The 20,657-nt window shown below is 44.2% G+C and overlaps 1 protein-coding gene across 1 annotated transcript in view; it reads left to right on the forward strand.

Annotated features, from left to right (window-relative positions):
• The window catches only part of SH2D6 (SH2 domain containing 6), a 265,219-nt gene that overhangs the window by 74,422 nt on the left and 170,140 nt on the right, over window positions 1–20,657 (forward strand). Inside the window, exons 2-3 of the mRNA XM_085633547.1 lie at window positions 1,731–1,756; window positions 4,256–4,293. Of these exons, the coding sequence (XP_085489673.1) occupies window positions 1,731–1,756; window positions 4,256–4,293 (64 nt within the window). The remainder of the gene's footprint in view (window positions 1–1,730; window positions 1,757–4,255; window positions 4,294–20,657) is intronic.

Below are 20,657 nucleotides of genomic sequence, written 5' to 3' on the forward strand. Positions count from 1 at the left end.
TCTCTCCCCAGAAATTTCTGACCATGATGTTGTTTGTTATATGGGTCACTTCTCTTTTTCGTTCACGTGTAAAGTGCTCTGATCCCCTAATGGGCCTTGTTCGCGCTATATAGAACTTCTTGAATAAAATTAACACAAAATGTCACCAGTTGAGCTTCAACCTGCAGTGTGTACTAGCCGCAGGTGATCTATCATACTGTGTGCATGCAGGATAGACCGAGGTGAAACTTGTCTCATGGAGTGCAGGCTACACAAGGTGAGTCCCATTTCTTATACAGGATAGCCCCTGGTGAGTCCCATCCCAAGAAGCATGGAAGACCTTTATGAACATCAATTTACTGTGCACAATAGCCAAGTGCCATTATGCTGGACAAACACAGGTGAGCACCATCTTATTTTACAGGATCGCACAGGTGAGACCAATCCCAAGCACGTGACAAACCTAGATGAGCTCTGCTGAATGGTACAGGATTTGCCCATGCCATTGTGCATGGTAGGCGCAGGTGAATCTCATACCATTCTACAGGACAAACCAGGTGAGTCCTATCCCAATGTACATGATAGCTTTAGGCGAACTTTACAGTGTAGGATAGCCCCATGCCATTGGGTAGGCGTTTTCAATCTCATTATACAGGATAGCCCCAGGTGAGTTGCATCCCATTAGAAAGGACATCCCAGGTGTGCCACATGCCAATGCGTATGACAGCCCAAAGTGAGTTCTAAATCACTGTGCAGATTAACCCTACCTGAAGTCCATCACAAAGCTCATTATATCCCAAGGCTAGTTTTATTTGACTCCGTAGAATAACCCCATGGCTTTGTTTACGATAAACTGAGGTCAAGCCCATCTCATTATGCAGGATGACCTGAGGTGACCGCATCTAACTGTGTGTGGTATACCCCAGGTGTAGGATACAGACATCTGAGTCCCATCTCATTATACAGGATTTTTTATTTTACAGAGTTTTATATAGCGTGAACTTGACCCGAATCGGGTATCAGAGCGCTTTACATAGCACCAGTTGCATTACATGAGGACACATTCATTTTTGTTAGGCACGGGGAGATTAACTGATTTGCCAAGAATCACAGGATGTTCAGCGTCATTGCCGAGACTCGAACCCAGTTACCAAGATTCGAGGTGGACCACCCTAGCCGTTATGCCAACTCCTCTCCTCTCCCATCTCATTATACAGGATAACCTGAGGTGACACCATCTAACTGTGTGTGGTATACCCCAGGTGTAGGATACAGACATCTGATTCCCATTTCATTATACAAGATAACCTGAGGTGCCCCTATCTAACTGTGTGTGGGATAGCCCAAGGGTTGTGTAAGCACATCCGAGTCCCTTCTCATTATACAGGATAACCTGAGGTGACCCTGTCTAACTGTGTGTGTGGGAAAACCCAGGGCAGGGGTTGTGTACACACATCTGAGCCCCATCACATTATACAGAATATCCTGAGGTAACCCCATATAACTGTGTTCGGGAAAGCCCAGGTGTAGGACACATACATCTGAATCCCATCTCATTAAGCAGGATAACCACAGGTGAGGGAGAGGCTGGATGTGCAGTAACACTGGTGTATCAGGTAGCCTGTCTTTGAATGTAGTGTATATGCAGTAATAAATGTACAACCCATATCCTATTCGATGTAGAGCGGTTGGCTTTGGTGTAAAGTTGAAAATGCATACACTAATTTCCATACTTTTTCTCTTTTTTCCAGAACGTTTTCGGAAAAAACAAAAACTTGTGAGTATCAGTACTTCCATCCACTATATACTGTACACGCCAGGGATAAAACGTCAGGAATAAAAGTGTGAGGGGATGGCGGAGTTTCCTTCTGATTAAACCATCAGTTTTATAGTTCCCTGGACATGTCCTCTGGTATGTCAGAATGTGCACTGCCTCTGCACATGCCTGTTTTCATGTGATCCTGTTTTCTTGTGATCCTGTTTTCATGTGATCCTGTTTTCTTGTGATCCTCTTTTCTTGTGATCCTGTTTTCATGTGATCCTGTTTTCTTGTGATCCTGTTTTCATGTGATCCTGTTTTCTTGTGATCCTCTTTTCTTGTGATCCTGTTTTCATGTGATCCTGTTTTCTTGTGATCCTGTTTTCATGTGATCCTGTTTTCTTGTGATCCTGTTTTCTTGTGATCCTCTTTTCATGTGATCCTATTTTCTTGTGATCCTGTTTTCATGTGATCCTGTTTTCTTGTGATCCTCTTTTCTTGTGATCCTGTTTTCATGTGATCCTGTTTTCTTGTGATCCTGTTTTCATGTGATCCTGTTTTCTTGTGATCCTCTTTTCTTGTGATCCTGTTTTCATGTGATCCTCTTTTCTTGTGATCCTGTTTTCTTGTGATCCCCTTGTGGATCCTGGTTCAAGGATGCCCTCGCAGGTGAAAGGGTTTCTGGTGTAATCATGGGAGTTTCAGCAACAACTCCTGGTTTGCTGCCCCTCCCTTATCCGTGCCACAGAAACCCACTACTGAGGCGGTGCCAGCGGAAACACTCATAACTTTTAACTCAAGGTGACATCAGCTTCCAGTTTTCCAACAGTCCTCTGCTCTGCCGATTCGAGAAAAATGTCTTGCCCAGGATCAACTTTAAAAAACCTTTTAATCTGAAGAATTTATTTTTTATATAAATGTATATATGTTGAAAAATGCAAGCCTCTAACACTATTTCTCTGTTTCTATAGTTCGTACTTACTTACAAAATTCACTGTACCTCCCAATTATCAGGATTCATTTTTATATCCATTACGATTTTGCCCTAAAGTGGGGCATAACATTAGGATTTTTGTGCTTCGGCCCCACAAGCCGCAGTAATTATTGAGGTGTTTTCACCCAATATGCGGTGGCAGGTTTGACCCGCTGGAGTATCACAGTGAGTGCTTACTAACTATCATCAGATCTGATAACCATTTCTGTGCAAACAAGTTACGCCGACCCCTCCCCAGCCCCCGTACGAACGCGCCGACCCCCCCCAGCCCCCGTACGTACGCACCGAGCTCCCCCAGCCCACGTACGTTCGAGTCGTACCCCCCGTGTATGTACACCCTTGTACGTGTCGAACCCCCGTCGAACCCCCCGTGTATGTACACCCGTATACGTGTCGAACCCCCCCGTGTATGTACACCCGTGTATGTTCGAGTCGTACCCCCACCCGTGTATGTACACCCTTGTACGTGTCAAACCCCCTGTGTATGTACACCCGTGTACGTTCGAGTCGTACCCCCACCCGTGTATATACACGGGGGGGTACGACTCGAACGTACACGGGTGTACATACACGGGGGGGTTCGACACGTACAAGGGTGTACATACACGGGGGGTTCGACACGTACAAGGGTGTACATACACGGGGGTTCGACACGTACAAGGGTGTACATACACGGGGGGTACGACTCGAACGTACGCGGGCTGGGGGGGGTACGGCACATACATACGCGGGCTGGGGGGGGTCGGCGCGTACATACGGGGGCGGGGGGGGTCGGCGCGTACGTACGGGGGCTGGGGTGGGTCGGCGCGTACGTACGGGGGCTGGGGGGGGGTCGGCGCGTATGCGGGCACGTCTCCATGGTTGCTATGGGAGTTCGGTGCGGACGGTGTTTTTTCCATCCGGTTGTAACATCGGACGCACGGGATGGATCGTGATTCCGCGGTCGGACTTCACTTTTCACATTTGTACGGTAATTCGTCCGAGGACGTGTCGGACACATTTTCCGACCCGAGGACGTGTGGGGAATAATTCCCAATGCGATTCGTATGGACTTTTTACCATGCGAATCGTAATTGGCAGTTTGTACGGCACTTGTACGATTCGTACGGTAAAAAGACCGGATACGAGTCGTACGGGGAATTTTTTTGCAAGATCGTAATTGGCACCCTAGTGTGCATTCAATACATATGCTACAAATCTCTGCCTCCTTTCTGACACCTTGGTTTCTATGTGACTCCCTCACTTGTCTCTGAACTCTTTTCTGATATGGTACTCCCTGCCTCTTATCCAACTTCCTGTCTGCTTTTTACAACATACTGGCTCGTATCTGACGTCTTCATGTGCTATGTGACCCTTCTCAGATCTTTAATGCATCTGTCCTCTGACTCCCGCCTGCTCCCTGATCCCCTGCTCGCCGTTTGTTATCTCTTTGCTCAGTCCCCCCATAGTGCATGTGTGGCAGATATCAGACTGTGCTGGTCCATATTTGAAGACAACCAGTCTCTTTTGACATTTCTTTACAGGCAGTTGGCACCTCCACCGCTTCCTCCAAAACGGAAAGGTAAGTGACCATGAGAAGATGAAGGGGTGAGGGAGCAGTGTATATTGGGGGAGGAATCGTAGACCAAGGAAGAATGGCAGAGAAAGCAAAAATTTGATGTAGGAAGCAGGAAGGTGGAAAAAAAGTGAAAGGATATTTTTCGGCAAACCAATAAAGTAGGTGTGTCCTTCTGTCTCATGACTTCTAGGGCCATCAGGCACTCCCAGGAAGGTGTGTGCTACAAGATGAAGGTGAATAACATTTTGCTACAGGAAGAGAGGGTAAAGGAAGGGATTGTCCCGGAAGTTGTGCCATGAAAAGCAGTGACAGCAAAAGGAAATGATGATCCAAATGATGATAGGGAAACCAATGACGCAATAAGCGATGGTGCATGATGTGATGGTGCTGGGAGTCAGTGATGGAAAGATTAATCTTGGAGGTAATTGCTTTAATTGGACATTATAGTAACCCATTGGGCCAGGCCAGGTTAGTGTAAAGAAGAGGGAGGAGTCGTAGGTAGAAAAGTACTCTTTTATTCCAGTGCCAAAGAAGGACCCACTGGTGCACAAGCTCAGGCGTCCTGTCAGGTCAGCTCCAACCGCTTCTCTGACATTCAAACCCAAGCTCATACCTCATCAAGTTCCACATTACATAAAACAATTCCAAAATGATGAGACAATGAAAATGACATCACATGTTCTAACTCTATAAAGAATAGTGCACAAAGATATGTTTACCACATGTATCTTTTCACAACAAAATAAACAAAAGTTACTCCAGAATATAATCATCTAATTTCTTGGGAAGTCTGGTACACCTCTTCTGCACAACAGAGTCATCATGAGTGGAAGGATCACTATTAACATTAACATCAGAATGAAGAGACTCAGGATCACAAGAATTACCTGAAGGAACAGATTCTTCAGAGCAAAATTCATCAAACCAAACATTACCACCATCACCATCCCCCATTTTTCCAAAAAAAAGATTATTGACCTGGTTTGAGAACAATAATGGAACTTTTGCTCCACCACCCTTTGTCCTTCAACAAAACAGTGGAATCAGTGACTTTTTCAACCTTAACAGGAACCGTAAATTTAGATGATCCCTTACGTGTCAAAGTAGGTTTAATGATGTGCATCCAATCACCCACCTTTACGTTTTTGCTTCTATAATTATGATAATTGTCATGATAAGATTTCCCATAAATTTGAGAATCCGTAATGTTGTCTCTAGCTTTAATGATAGAAGACTCAAAAGTATCACTCTGAATATTCTTTCTAAAGAAAGGCATTATCAAAGATCTTGCTTGTCTGCCTCTCATTAAGAAATACGGAGAAACTCCCGTGCATGTATTAGGAGTTATATGATAACTCCAAATTTTCTCTTTAAGGAACTCAAATACATCAAGATTGCTTTCCAAAGCAGCTTGGATACCTTCTTTTATAAACCTGTTAGCCCTCTCAATTTGGCCATTTGAACGAGGACTGTAAAGTGGTGCTCTTTCAGCACGTACATTAAACTTCCGCAAAAAGTTTTGCATCTTACTTGAAACGAATTGCACACCATTATCAGACAAAATAGAGACAGGTGCCCCTTCAATCCTTAAGACATGTTCCAGAAAAGAGATAACCTCATCGGTTACAGGATGTTCCACAAAGGTGTAGTATAGCCACTTTGAAAAATCATCAATAAGTACAATTAAAAATCTTTTTTCTTTACCTAAACATTCATACGGCCCCGAAAAATTAATAAAGAGTTTTTCCCAGGGACCCATGAGAGCATCTCGGATTGACAAAGGTTCTGTAGAAACTTTCCAGTGTTTATCTGATTTGACACAAATAGAACATTTGTCCACAAAACTTTCAACACATGCATCCATACCAGTCCATCAGTAGTGTATCTTAAGCAATTTCTTGGTTCCAGATATCCCAGGATGTCCAGAATGGGCTAATTGGATAAGTTTATTCCTAACACCAACCGGTGGTACAAACAAATACTGTCTCAATAACATTTCATTCTCAATGATCAGTTCTCTAGCAACTTGTGCATAGTTTCTGAGAGGAATTTCTAAGTTCTTGCACGATGGCCACCCATTCATCACAAAATGCTTAACTTTCAACAAAATGGTATCCATGGCTGCATATGCATTCCACTCCTTTTCAGAAACAGCTAGATTACATGAATCAACAGCATCTACTAATGCAACAACGCATTCATGCTGATCAATAATCTCATCTCCTGATTCAATAACCGGTGGAAGTCTAGATAAACAGTCAGCTGTAAAGTTTTTTCCACCAGGAATATGTTGGATTTCAAAATTAAACTCCTGCAATCTAGCAATTAGTCTAACCAACCTGGATGAAGCTTTTCCACTCCTGACACCATCCATCATATAAACAAGAGGTTTATGGTCCGTGACAAGAACAAAAGGTCTTCCCCAAAGAAAATCTTTGAACTTCTCTACAGCCCACACACAGGCTAGAGCCTCCTTTTCAATAGTGCTAAAATGTATTTCTGCACCCCTTATACTTCTTGAAATAAATGAAATTACTCTTTCTTTGCCATCAATAATATGTATGAACACAGCACCTAATCCTATAGCACTAGCATCAACAGTAATGTAAGATTTACCTTGAGGATCAAAAGTGTTAAGACCTGGTGCTTTGGCAATAAGCTTGAATTACATTTCTAAAAGTTTCATCATGGATATCTGTCCAAATGAAATTTGAACCTTTTTTGAGTAGTTGTCTATGGGGCTCAACAACCAGAGCATAACCCTTTACAAAATTGGCATAGTACTCACTCAACCCAAGAAAAGAACGTAAAGAATCTGTATCTTGTGGTTTACTTGCTTTCTCCAAAGTATTGATGAGATCATCTTTAGGAAAAATACCATCAGGAGTAATTCTGTGACCCAAACAATTGATTTCATCAACCAGAAATTTACATTTGTCCCTGCTCACAGTCATACCTTTGCTGTCTAAGATTTGCAAAACTTTCTCTAAAATTGAATTGTGCTGTTCACCAGTCTTAGCAAAAATTTAAATATCGTCTTGAAAAGACTGCACTCCTTTTAAACCTTGAAATAAACTTTCTATAAGTTTCTGGAAAACGCTGGCTGCTGAGGCCAGCCCAAACGGCATTTTCAAAAATCTATAAAGACCAAATGGATTAATAAAATCCGTAAGATCTTTTGAGGATTCATCAAGGGCCACCTGATGATAAGCAGATTTCAAATCTATTATCGAAAAATATTTTGCACCATTTACAGCAGATAGCATTTCTTGAATCCTTGGTAAAGGATATGTATCAACAACAATGTTTTTGTTGAGTGACCTAAGGTCCACACATAACCTGAGATCTTTATTTTTTTAAGAGCAATAACGATTGCAGAAACCCACTCAGAACTGTTAGTGGACTCAATAATTCCCTCAGCACACAAAGAGTCTAGATGCAATTTAAGTTTATCTCTAACACCTAAGGGTACCATGCGCACCTTATGTTGATTGGGTAGAGCTCCTTTTTTAAGTTTTATTTTGTGTGTGTAACCTTTCACTTGACCAACCACATCCAAAAACATACTTTTGTACTTATTAAGAATAGTATCCACAGAAGACTTCTCTAAAGAAATATCATTAAAAGATATATCCCTCAACTGGATAGGACGATCAGACCCTGGATATAGAATTACACCCAACTTACCTAAATCATACCACCCAACAATGTTTTTACCATCAATAGCCACATAAATCTTAGTCAATATTTTGCGGCTTTCAAATTCCAAGGTATCTTCAAAGAAGCCTAGCATTTTAATATCAAAATTGCCGAAAGCTTTAGGATTAATATCAGAAACAGTGAGATTGACACCCACCCAATTCTCATTAAAGAAAACATCGGACAAAATGGTCACCGGTGAACCTGAATCAGCCATGGCTTCCAAAGCTACCTTACCAACTAAAACAGTTCCCAGAGGAGCCTTAAAAGGAACAGTAAGATTATTGATAGAACCATCAAATGAATCATCATAAATGGTAAGAAGTAACTTTTGCATATCCTGCTCAACATTTGAAATATTATTCACACTAGTACTAGAACTTCTCGTAGGTGCTTTGCAAACTGACGAAAAATGCCCAATTCTACCGCATTTAGTACATTTTCTTTTAAGGGCAGGACAATCATGAACGTTTGCCAAGTGTGACTTGGATCCACATCTATAACAGCTCAAATTGTAATCTCTACTTGTTTTTACAGAACTCTTATGATTAGATTGAGCAGTACAAATAGAAGCATTGTTAGCACTTTTCATTTCTTCAGCTAAAATAATTTTTGAAGATTCATTAGATCTTTCAATGCCTTTGGCTAAATCTATAACTTCAGCCAAAGTAGGATTACGACATTCAAGAAGCCTTTCTTGTATTTTTTTGGATTCACAATTAAATACAAATTGATCTCTAATGGAGAAATCTACATTTGCCCCAAATTCACAATTTGACGCTAAAACCCTCAAGGCTGCAACATATTCTTCAACAGTCTCATCAGCTAGTTGTTTCCTTTTATGAAAGGCATGTCTCTCAATCATCACAATAGATTCATCTTCAAATTGTTTCTCAAGTCTTGCTACAGCTTCCTTAAAAACATTCCAACCATCTCCTCCGTCACTTGGTGGCACTATGGGTATAAGATTTTTGAAAATTTCAATAGCAGCAGTGCCAAGATAACTAAAGAGAACGGCATTCTTCCTTTCAGCTGAAAATTTTGTGCCATCAATGGCCACTATGTAGTTTTCAAAAGTTTCAAACCACTTCTTCCATTGCAATTTAGGTTTACCTGGTATTTCTAAAAATATTGGGGGTTGGTTACAAATTTGATGAGAAGCCATATCGAACTTTGAAGTAAAGAAAATGAAAATAAAGTTCAGTAAATAAATAAATAATGAACCAAATAAAAAAATGAAGGTAATTATTAGGTAAGTAGACAAGTGTGCATATCACTGTTGTAGAGATACTTTGTAAATATGCACCTTTAAATTAGAGCAGTGTGCATATCACTGTTGAAGAGATCTTTTGAAGGTATGCACCTTTAAACTAGAACAGTGGGCATGTCACTGTTGTAGAATTTTTTTTTGTAAATACCACTTTTAAAGTATGACCCCCTAAAAAAATTGCGATGTGAAAGGTAGTAATGAAATGATGTTTCAAATATAAATTCCCTTCCTTGTTTATAGTAGGAGAAAGTGTGCGAATCACTGAATCCGCGAAATTGCCAATGACATCAAAGAGAAACGAACGTTTCAATATGCAGTACTTAAAAAGCTCTTCAATCAGCTGTTTTCCCGTAAGATGTTGGAAATTGCACCCAAAATGGCCGCCACGTTGCGTGTGCACATAAAAAGCGTCCTTTCAATACGGCCGCTAATGACGTGTGATCATTGCTAGGGTGATTGTTATCCCTCACCTAGCAACAATCACCAGGAACACGTCACCAACCTTCTCGCGTGAAGAGCTCTGAGTGCGTAATCAAGCGCAAGCAAAGTCACAAGCGAGAGCGGCTCTCCGTATTAATCATAAACTAAACAGTACCTCAAGTTTCCAGGACAAAGACAGCGTCGGCACAGTGTGTCGGCACAACTTCAACTCGTCGCCATTGTAAAGGAGAGGGAGGAGTCGTAGGTAGAAAAGTACTCTTTTATTCCAGTGCCAAAGAAGGACCCACTGGTGCACAAGCTCAGGCGTCCTGTCAGGTCAGCTCCGACCGCTTCTCTGAAATTCAAACCCAAGCTCATACCTCAGCAAGTTCCACATTACATAAAACAATTCCAAAATGATGAGACAATGAAAATGACATCACACGTTCTAACTCTATAAAGAACAGTGCACAAAGATATGTTTACCACAGTTAGTAATCGGTTTTTTTGTTGTTTCGGCAGGAAGAGTCCTAAATAAGATGTGAGCTCCAATTCCACTGACTACATCCTTTTCATCTAGGGTATCTATTATCGGAAACATTTCCAACATGCTGTAGGGTGGCCTCTCAGATTCTCTGAGTCAAAGTCCCGACAATATGGGCCTGGTTCACAAAGGTAAACATTTACGTTTGTGTAAGTGTACGTTTTTTCAGTATTAACAAAACTGCATTTTAATAGTAAGTTTACGTGTGCAGAGACTCGGGAATGAGCATTCCGCACATAAAAAGATATGCCTGTCTTTATGTTCAGAATTCTCTACCCCGAACGACGGAGGCTCTGCACTCATAAACTTACTATTAAAGTACAGTTCTGTGGATACTGAAAAAGCGTTAACTCACACAAACAGGCAAGTTTGGCTTTGTGAATCAGGCCATGTGTGTCTTTTTTTCTATTCTAATGTAGCTGCCTTGAGCACTATATTATGTTTTTCTATCAGTACGCTTGGTGGCCATCTTTATTAAGGGCATGGCAGCATGCATGCTTCTACTTCTTATGTACCCTACCTGCTTTGGATCTAATTTAATGTGCCAAAAGGCTCCACAATTGGCTTAAAGTTTACAGATATAACAAGGGATTTCTCTAGGGTAACAATCAGATCTCCTTATCATAGAGTGCCTTCTTTTGTGGAATTTATGATGAATCTGTTTCTGACTGTAAAAGCTACATAAGGGCAAAACTATCCCCTATCAAAAGGCAGCTGGATGTTTGAGATTACAGAGCATTCATAGGGTTGGAAAACACTTCATTGCGCCTGAAATTCCAACTAAATTGGTTGTGTTCTGGCTGACCTATTATAGCCTTATAGCCCGCTGTAGCGGGTTATACTGGCCATTAAAGGCCCGCTCCAGCATTAAAGGCCCGAGCCGAAGGCGAGGGACTTTAATAGCCCAGCTGCGAACGGCTATAAGGCTATTAGAACATTCTGCCACTAGAGGGCAGAATGTTCTATCAAATTAAACAAAGGCCTCTCAGAGTTCGAGGGGTCTTAAATCCCCTCGGGCTACGAGAGGCCTTTGTGGAAACAACATTGGAATGTTGCTTTGCGGGCCTTTACCGGCCAGTAGAAGCTCAGAGCACTCCATTGTCTTCAATGGAGTGCTCCACATTCCAGTGTTCTAATAGAAATTCACTCAGTTTGCATTTGGTCCTGTGCATGCTCACAGACTTTGCATTAGAGGACTCAAACTTTTCTCTCACTCTAGTTCTGTGGGCAAAACCAGTGGACCTTTGGCATAGATAAACTACTTTGAAGTTTTCAAGTGACTGCAGAAGTTTGCCACTGTAAACAAGTTCACCAGTACTGAGATCCGGTCAGTGGCCATAAGCAGTTGGTTACTGGAGGGTGGCTACAGGGCAGCTGTTGATTTCAGCGCCAAGCAGCTTGGGAGAAGGTGTTTCAGAAAGGGGATTGATCTGCGTGAGAGGCCTATGACTTTACCAGACAACAATTACTGTACTGTAAACAAAAAGCAGTGACAGAAATGTGGTTAAAAATATTCTATTCTATGTAAAGTAATAGGGTAAAGCAATCAAAACTATGAGAATTAATATGAGTAGATGAAAAGTTAAAACACATTTTCATTGTAAAACGAATATTTGCACTTTAAAGAAGTATCAACTTTCAATCTTTATTCATAAAAAAAATAGCAAAGGCTGAATTAACTAATGCAGGCAATATTTAGAGCACAAAAAGGAACTGCAATGTTGTGTACCCTCAATGTACAATGTACAAGTTATATAATCTGACTGATACACTTTGTTCCATGCAATACAACATAATAGGGCCTTTTCACAAAGGTAATTTGGAGTAAGTAAAGCAGTAGTAAACTGGTAATAAACAGGAATATTCCCATAATGTTTTTATTCAGTTGGTACAAACAGAAAGGCTGCAACCTCTTTGCACTTTTACTAATATATAGTTCAAGGTCAGTTCACAAAGGCATTCAAGAGTACTTAAAAGAGTACTCCAATAGTACTACTTTCAATACATATTAATAGTTTTATGAATCAGCCGCAGGGCTTTTACTCAATCAGATAGGAGTGGCAGGGAGGTGAAACAGAAGTGGATAGAACATAAAAGCAATATTAGAACATGTAAGAGTAAATCACCAAAGGTGAAACCCCTATTTGGAGAACAGACTTAACATTAACCAAATAAGCCCCCAAATATTGGAGGTGGCTGGTGAAGTACCAAGTAGAGGGAAAAGAGCACTGTTATTAGCACAAAGAGAAAAAAATAAACGGATTGATATCTTGGATACTTGACACCCACATAGGATGAATTAACTGAGGATTTTACAAGTACCAAAAGAAAGATCCAATTTCATTAACAGGCATTTTGCTTCGGGGTACTTGTTAAGACTACAAACAAAAAGCAGACTTTAGACAGGAAATGTGTAACATCGAAATGTAAAAGTTCAGGAATGCAGGCAACTGCTATTGACTGAAAATTGGGACTAATTAATGATTGAATAGTAACTGGTTATACCATAAATAAGGACTTTAGGTAAATATCTCTTGCAGGTTTGAATACATGACATCACAAAGGAACTCTTTAGTTATTGATTTAACCCCTTCAGCGCGGCGCGGATTACCGCGCCGTGCTGCAGGTTCTGTGCGCGGGCGGGACCGTGACGGAGCGGTTCCGTCATGCGCACAGCACAACCGGCGTGCATGATGGAACCGCTCCGTCACTCGCATCGAAGGTGTTAAAGATTTAGAGTAATTGTTCATGATTTCTCTTTGATTTGGTGTTGAACTGCAGATTAACCCCTTCGCTGCCAGGCCTTTTCCCCTCCTGTGCCACGCCCTTTTTTGGCTATTTGGGGTAGTGCGCGCTAAGGCCCCTGTAACTTTTTGACCACATAAGGTATCCACGCCAAATTTGCGTCCTTTTCTTCCAACATCATGGGGATTCTGAAGGTACTCAGGGTTTGTGGATTCCCCTGGAGGGGTCACAGAAATGAGCCAAAATACAGCAACATATTTTTTTTTTTGGGAAAATGGGATAAACGGGCTGCAAATGAAAGCTTCTGAGATTTTCCCTGCAAGTGTTATCAAAAAAGGGTTTGTGGGGCTGAAATCACAATTTTCCCAGCTTTTAGGGGATACCAGACTTTTGCCAGAAACCCAAACTTTTTTACACAGTTTTGGCATTTTTCCGGGACATAGCCTATTTTTGCTATTTTTTGTGCTTTCAACCTCCTTCCAGTTAATGGTAGAAATGGGTACAAAAGCAATAATGGATCCTGGAAAGCTATACATTTTAGAGAAGTATACAAAATTCTGAATTCAGCAAGGGGTCATTTGTGTAGATCCATCAAGGTTTTTTTATAGAAACTAACAGTTAAATATATGATAAATTGAAAATTTGTTGAATAAAAAAGACTTTTGTGTCAACGTTTTCACCTGTAACTTCTTCTAATCATGACAGCTCTTTGAAAGCAATATCTCGTTACATCCGCTGGACATTACTGGTTGTGGGGATATATAGGACTTGTAGGTTCACCAAGAACCCGACGAACCCAGATCCAAAAACTGAGAAGCAACTTGCAATGGTTTTTAGTAATTATTCTGTAAAAATGTGTACATGGAAAAATCGGTATGAAAGACGCCTATGTAATTCTGAAATGGGAACAAAATATAGAGTTTAGAAACGGTAGATATTTGCACATTTCCGAAATTGGGAATACTCATACTAGCATGAGAATTATCAGTCATTTTTTAGAATGACTTCTTTTTTACACAATGTCTTTCATTTGGAAGGCAGAAATGCATTGAAAGTCAATAGGTAATAACAGTTCCTTTACAAATCTGAATTACCCTAAGTCTCCCGATAAAAACGGTACCTCACTTGTAGGGGTAGGCATAGTGCCCACGACAGGAAATGGCTCAAAACCCAACGTGAACACACCACATTTTCACAATGCAAAATTACCCTTTTTTAGCAAAGTTTTTTAACCCTAGCTCTGCCGGCACCTAGGGAAACCTAACAAACCTATACATTTTTGAAAGATAGACACCCAGGGGAATCCAGGATGGGGTGACTTGACTGCCTCCCACCAGGTTTTGTTACCCAGAATCACTTGCAAATCTAAAAAATTGCCAAAAAAACACTTTTTCTCCACATTTATCTGGTGGAAAGTTCTAGAATCTGCGTGGATCTACAAATTTCCACCCACCCCGCATTCCCCAAAGTCTTCCGAGACAAATGGTACCTCACTTGTGTGGGTCAGCCTAGTGCCCGTGACAGGAAACGGCGCAAAACGTAACGTGGACACACCTCAATTTTGTAGCGAAAAATGACCCTTTTTTGGCAAAGTGCCTAGCTGTAGTTTTTGAACCATATCTCTGCCGGCACCTAGGGAAACCTAGCAAACCTATACATTTTTGAAAACTAGACACCCAGGGGAATCCAGGATGGGGTGACTTGACTGCCTCCCACCAGGTTCTGTTACCCAGAATCCCTTGCAAACCTAAAAAAATTGCCAAAAAAACACATTTTCCCCACATTTCTCTGGTGGAAAGTTCTGGAATCTGCATGAATCCACAAATTTCCACCCACCCCGCGTTCCCCAAAGTCTTCCAAGAAAAATGGTACCTCACTTGTGTGGGTCGGCCTAGTGCCCGCGACAGGAAACAGCGCAAAACGTAACGTTGACACACCTCAATTTCACAGCGAAGAAAGACCCTTTTTTGGCAAAGTGCCTAGCTGTAGTTTTTACCCCATAGCTCTGCCGGCACCTAGGGAAACCTAGCAAACCTATCCATTTTTGAAAACTAGACACCCAGGGGAATCCAGGATGGGGTGACTTGACTGCCTCCCACCATGTTCTGTTACCCAGAATCCCTTGCAAACCTAAAAAATTGCCAAAAAAACCAAATTTTCCCCACATTTCTCTGGTGGAAAGTTCTGGAATCTGCGTGGATCCACAAATTTCCATCCACCCCGCGTTCCCCAAAGTCTTCCGAGAAAAATGGTACCTCACTTGTGTGGGTCGGCCTAGTGCCCGCGACAGGAAACGGCGCAAAACGCAACGTGGACACACCTCAATTTCGCTGTGAAAAATGACCCTTTTTTGGCAAAGTGCCTAGCTGTAATTTTTAAACCATAGCTCTGCCGGCACCTAGGGAAACCTAGCAAGCCTATACATTTTTGAAAACTAGACACCCAGGGGAATCTAAGATGGGGTGACTTGACTGCCTCCCACCAGGTTCTGTTACCCAGAATCCCTTGCAAACCTAAAAAAATTGCCAAAAAAACACATTTTCCCCACATTTCTCTGGTGGAAAGTTCTGGAATCTGCATGAATCCACAAATTTCCACCCACCCCGCGTTCCCCAAAGTCTTCCAAGAAAAATGGTACCTCACTTGTGTGGGTCGGCCTAGTGCCCGCGACAGGAAACAGCGCAAAACGTAACGTTGACACACCTCAATTTCACAGCGAAGAAAGACCCTTTTTTGGCAAAGTGCCTAGCTGTAGTTTTTACCCCATAGCTCTGCCGGCACCTAGGGAAACCTAGCAAACCTATCCATTTTTGAAAACTAGACACCCAGGGGAATCCAGGATGGGGTGACTTGACTGCCTCCCACCATGTTCTGTTACCCAGAATCCCTTGCAAACCTAAAAAATTGCCAAAAAAAACAAATTTTCCCCACATTTCTCTGGTGGAAAGTTCTGGAATCTGCGTGGATCCACAAATTTCCATCCACCCCGCGTTCCCCAAAGTCTTCCGAGAAAAATGGTACCTCACTTGTGTGGGTCGGCCTAGTGCCCGCGACAGGAAACGGCGCAAAACGCAACGTGGACACACCTCAATTTCGCTGTGAAAAATGACCCTTTTTTGGCAAAGTGCCTAGCTGTAATTTTTAAACCATAGCTCTGCCGGCACCTAGGGAAACCTAGCAAGCCTATACATTTTTGAAAACTAGACACCCAGGGGAATCTAAGATGGGGTGACTTGACTGCCTCCCACCAGGTTCTGTTACCCAGAATCCCTGGCAAACCTAAAAACTTGCCAAAAAATACACATTTTCCCCACATTTCTGTGGTGGAAAGTTCGGGAATCTGCGTGGATCCACAAATTTCCACCCACCCCGTGTTCCCCAAAGTCTTCCGAAAAAAATGGTACCTCACTTGTGTGGGTCAGCCTAGTGCACGCGACAGGTAACGGCGCAAAACGCATCGTGGACACACCTCAATTTTGCAGTGAAAAATGAACTTTTTTTGGCAAAGTGCCTAGCTGTAGTTTTGGAACCCTAGCTCTGCCGGCACCTTGGGAAACCTACTAAACCCACACATTTCTGAAAACTAGACACCCTGGGGATTCCAGGGAGGTATGGCTTGTGTGGATCCCCCAACATTTCCTTACCCAGAATGCCCTGCAAACCTCAAATTTAGCTGAAAAAATCACATTTTTCACACATTTTTGTGTGGGAAAGTTGTGGCATCACCGGGCTGTCACAAATTTCCTACCACCCAGCGTTCCCCCGGGTCTCCCGATAAAAACGGTGCCTCACTCGTGTGGAAAACCCAAGTACCCGCGACAGGCAAGGGCCCAAAACGTAGTGAGGCGACATGAAAATTGCCCATCTCAAAACGACCTGGTTTTGCAAGGGGGGTCACTTGGGTTTTTGGCCCGGTGCTCGGCGGCCACCTAGGGAAACCTACCAAACCCACACATTTCTGAAAACTAGACACCCCGGGGGATTCCAGGGAGGTATGGTTGCGTGGATCCCCCAATGTTTCTGTAACGCCCTGAACGTCTCAGGATCGTTTAACAGACACGACAATGAGGACGCAACCACTTGTGAAGGGTTAGTTCTTTTAATGAAGGCAAATAAAATACAAAGAACAAACAAAAGTTATAGTCACTGGAATCCTCCAGGCTAAGTACGTTACCAGCCCACAGCACGGATGGTCCTAACCGTCCTCTGCATATACGCCGATCCCGGCGTATGCCAACAGAGGGCAGAAATGAAATGGCCGACAATGCCAATCGGTAGGCTGTGAGGGGCACGAAGAGTGTTGGGGAGAATCGAGGAGTCAGGGAAACACCCAGCCGGGGTCTCTACCTGAAGGGAGCAGCCGCTCAACCTCTTCCTCAGACTGCACCGGGACGCGGAGTCACCTCCTGGTGATGCGTCACCGATACCCCAATCACAAGCAAGAAGACTGAACCGAGAGCAGCCGCTCGATCGATCCTGTGGACTTCCGAGTCTGTAACGCGGCAAACACCTCCTGGTGTGCGTTACAGCTGGCAGTCCCTGTGTCTCTGGTCGGGCTGGGAGTTACGACTCCAACCAGCAAAAGCGCCACTGCGCTTGGACTCAGCCGAGTCAAAAAGCGAAGCTCAATGGTTGACCGGTAGAGCTTCCGGGTCCTTCACAGGTGACGATGGGGCAAGACACGGCCCAGGGAGTAACGACTCGACCTACCTCCGTTCTTGCCTTACTGGAGCACCACTCCGGAACACTGCTCTTCACGAAGCAGGTACGTCGGTGTAAACACAATATCCGACAGCCTTGTACCTCCCGGTTCCTCCCTTTATAGGGCGTGTTTTCCTTGAGTTATGTAACAGCTCTCCTGTTTACATAAGGGCGTGTTTCCCTTGAGTTATGTAACAGCTCTCCTGTTTACATAAGGGCGTGTTTCCCTTGAGTTATGTAACAGCTCTCCTGTTTACATAAGGGCGTGTTTCCCTTGAGTTATGTAACAGCTCTCCTGTTTACATAAGGGCGTGTTTCCCTTGAGTTATGTAACAGCTCTCCTGTTTACATAAGGGCGTGTTTCCCTTGTATGACAGGAATTCTTGACAGTACATCCTCCCTCTCAGCGGCTCCCCACGGGTCCAGCGCTGGCAGGAAAACGCCGATGGAACAAGGAGACCAAGCGCGGAGCATGAACCCCTTCAGCCGGTTCCCATGAATGCTCCTCCGGGCCATAGCCTTTCCACGCAACCAGGTACCACAGCTTCCCCCTGCGCCATTTGGACGCCCGTATGCCCGACACTTCATACTCCACCTCTGACTCCACGCATACCGGCCTAGGTGTCCCAGACGGCTTGGAGGGTGCTGGTTTGAGCAATGATACATGAAAGACAGGGTGTATCCGCAATGACTGGGGCAAGCACACCTTCACGTTCACGGGACCCATACACTTGGTAATTCGATAGGGGCCCATGTACTTGGGATGGAACACACTGTTCTTTCGAAACCTCATGTTTCTTGTGGATATCCAGACGTAGTCTCCAGTGCGGTACAGTGGCCCGGGCCTTCTCTTCCTATCTGCCGCAGCCTTGTATCTTCTCTTGGCCTCTATTAGGACAGCCCTTGAGCGCATCAACGTGTCTTTTATGTGTGCCACCCTGTCCGCTGTGGCGGGAATCCTGTCCTCTCTGAACGGATGTAGAAATGGCAAGAACCTGGGATGTTGGCCATAGTTGCTATAGAACGGAGATGACTGTGTGGAGCTGTGAGTGGCGTTGTTATAGGCTATCTCTGCAACCCATAGCAAGTCGACCCATTCTTCCCTGCCCTGGTCCACAAAACATTGCAGATACTGTTTGAACGTTTGGTTCAGGCGCTCGGTTTGGCCGTCCGTTTGAGGGTGGTAGCTGGTGGACAGGGCGGTCTTAACATGCAGCGCAGTGCACCAAGTCTTCCAGAATTGCGCAGTAAACTGCGACCCCCGGTCCGACACGATCACCCCAGGTAATCCATGCAGTCGTACCACATTCTTTAGGAGTAGTGACGCCAATTCCCCGGCCGTAGGGACTCTCTTGCAGGGGATGAAGTGCCCCATTTTCGTCAAGTAATCCACCACCACCAGTATTGCCGTCATCCCCTGGTCTACCGGTAGGCCCACCACGAAGTCCAGTGATATGCTATCCCATGGTCTATCCGGGATCGGAAGTGGATGTAAGAGCCCTTGGGTTCGGCCATGGTCGGCCTTCATGGTAGCACACGTAGGACACTCCTGTCCCCACCTCCTGACATCCACTCTCATGGTTGGCCACCAGAAATGCCGTCCCATGCTAGCCACCGTTTTTTCAAAGCCCAAATGACCTGCGCATGGAGAGTCATGGCACCAGATGAATGCTTGTTTCCTTAGCCTAGGCGTGGGTATCAATAGGCACCTGCCCTTCAGGGGTATCCCGTCCTTCAGCTGCCATTCTCTGTGACTGAGGAGCCACCTCCGCCATGCGAATGACCTGATCCCTCTCTTTATTCCCCTCAGGAAAGTATCCGGTTGGATAACCCCCAATACCATCCTCGGGGAAATGATGGAACGCTCGGTTGCAGGCAATGGTTCCTTAACTGCAGATTGACGGGACAGGGCGTCCGCCTTCCGGTTTTCCGTCCCCGGCCGATATGTGATGCGGAAGTTGAACCCCGCAAAGAAGATCATCCACCGCAGCTGCCTGGGAGAAAGGTGTCTAGTGGCCGTCATGAACTGTAGGTTCCGATGGTCCGTGTACACCGATACCACATGTCTTGCCCCCATCAACCAATGCCTCCATTCGGTGAAGGCGTCCTTGATTTTGAGAAGCTCCTTCTCCGCAATATGGTAGTTGCGTTCGGCGTCGTTGAGTTTGCGGGACATGTACGCAACGGGATGAAGCACCCCTGTGTCGTGGTTGCGTTGGGACAAGATAGCCCCCAGCGCCACATCCGACGCGTCCGCTTCCACCACGTAGGGGAGATCCGGATCGGGGTGAGCCAACACCGGCGCCTTACCAAAGGCGCTTTTCAGGGCCTCAAAGGCTTTGTTCGCTTCAGGGGACCAGACAAACTCCTTGGACTTCCTCAGTAGCTGTGTGATTGGGGCCACCACTCCTGAAAAGCCATCTATAAACCGCCTGTAAAAGTTGGCGAAGCCAATGAAACTTTGGACGTCCTTCACGCTTTGGGGCACCGGCCATTCTTTCACCGCCTTGATCTTTCGTTCTGCCATCTCCTGTCCCTCTGGACTCAGCATCACTCCGAGGAATTCCACGGATGTGACGTGGAAGTCACACTTGCTGAGTTTACAAAACAGCATGTTTTCCCTCAGCTTTTGGAGCACAGCTTTGACGTGGTGTACGTGCTCCTCCACACTGGACGAATAGATGAGGATGTCGTCGATATATACGACCACGTAGATATCCAACTCCTCTCTGAATACCTCATTCAAAAAGTACTGAAAGGCTGCCGGGGCGTTGCACAGACCGAACGGCATGACGAGGTACTCAAAAAGGCCAAACCTGGTCTTAAAGGCGGTCTTCCACTCGTCTCCGTCCCTCATGCGCACCAGATGGTATGCCCCTTTCAAATCCAACTTGGTGTAGATACGAGCTTTCTTGACCTGTTCCAGAAGTACACTGATGAGAGGCAAGGGGTACCGATTTTTTATGGTTATCACATTCAATGCCCTAA

This window comes from Triturus cristatus, chromosome 11 (assembly GCF_964204655.1).
Source record: "Triturus cristatus chromosome 11, aTriCri1.1, whole genome shotgun sequence".
In the NCBI taxonomy this organism is placed as follows: Eukaryota; Metazoa; Chordata; class Amphibia; order Caudata; family Salamandridae; genus Triturus; species Triturus cristatus.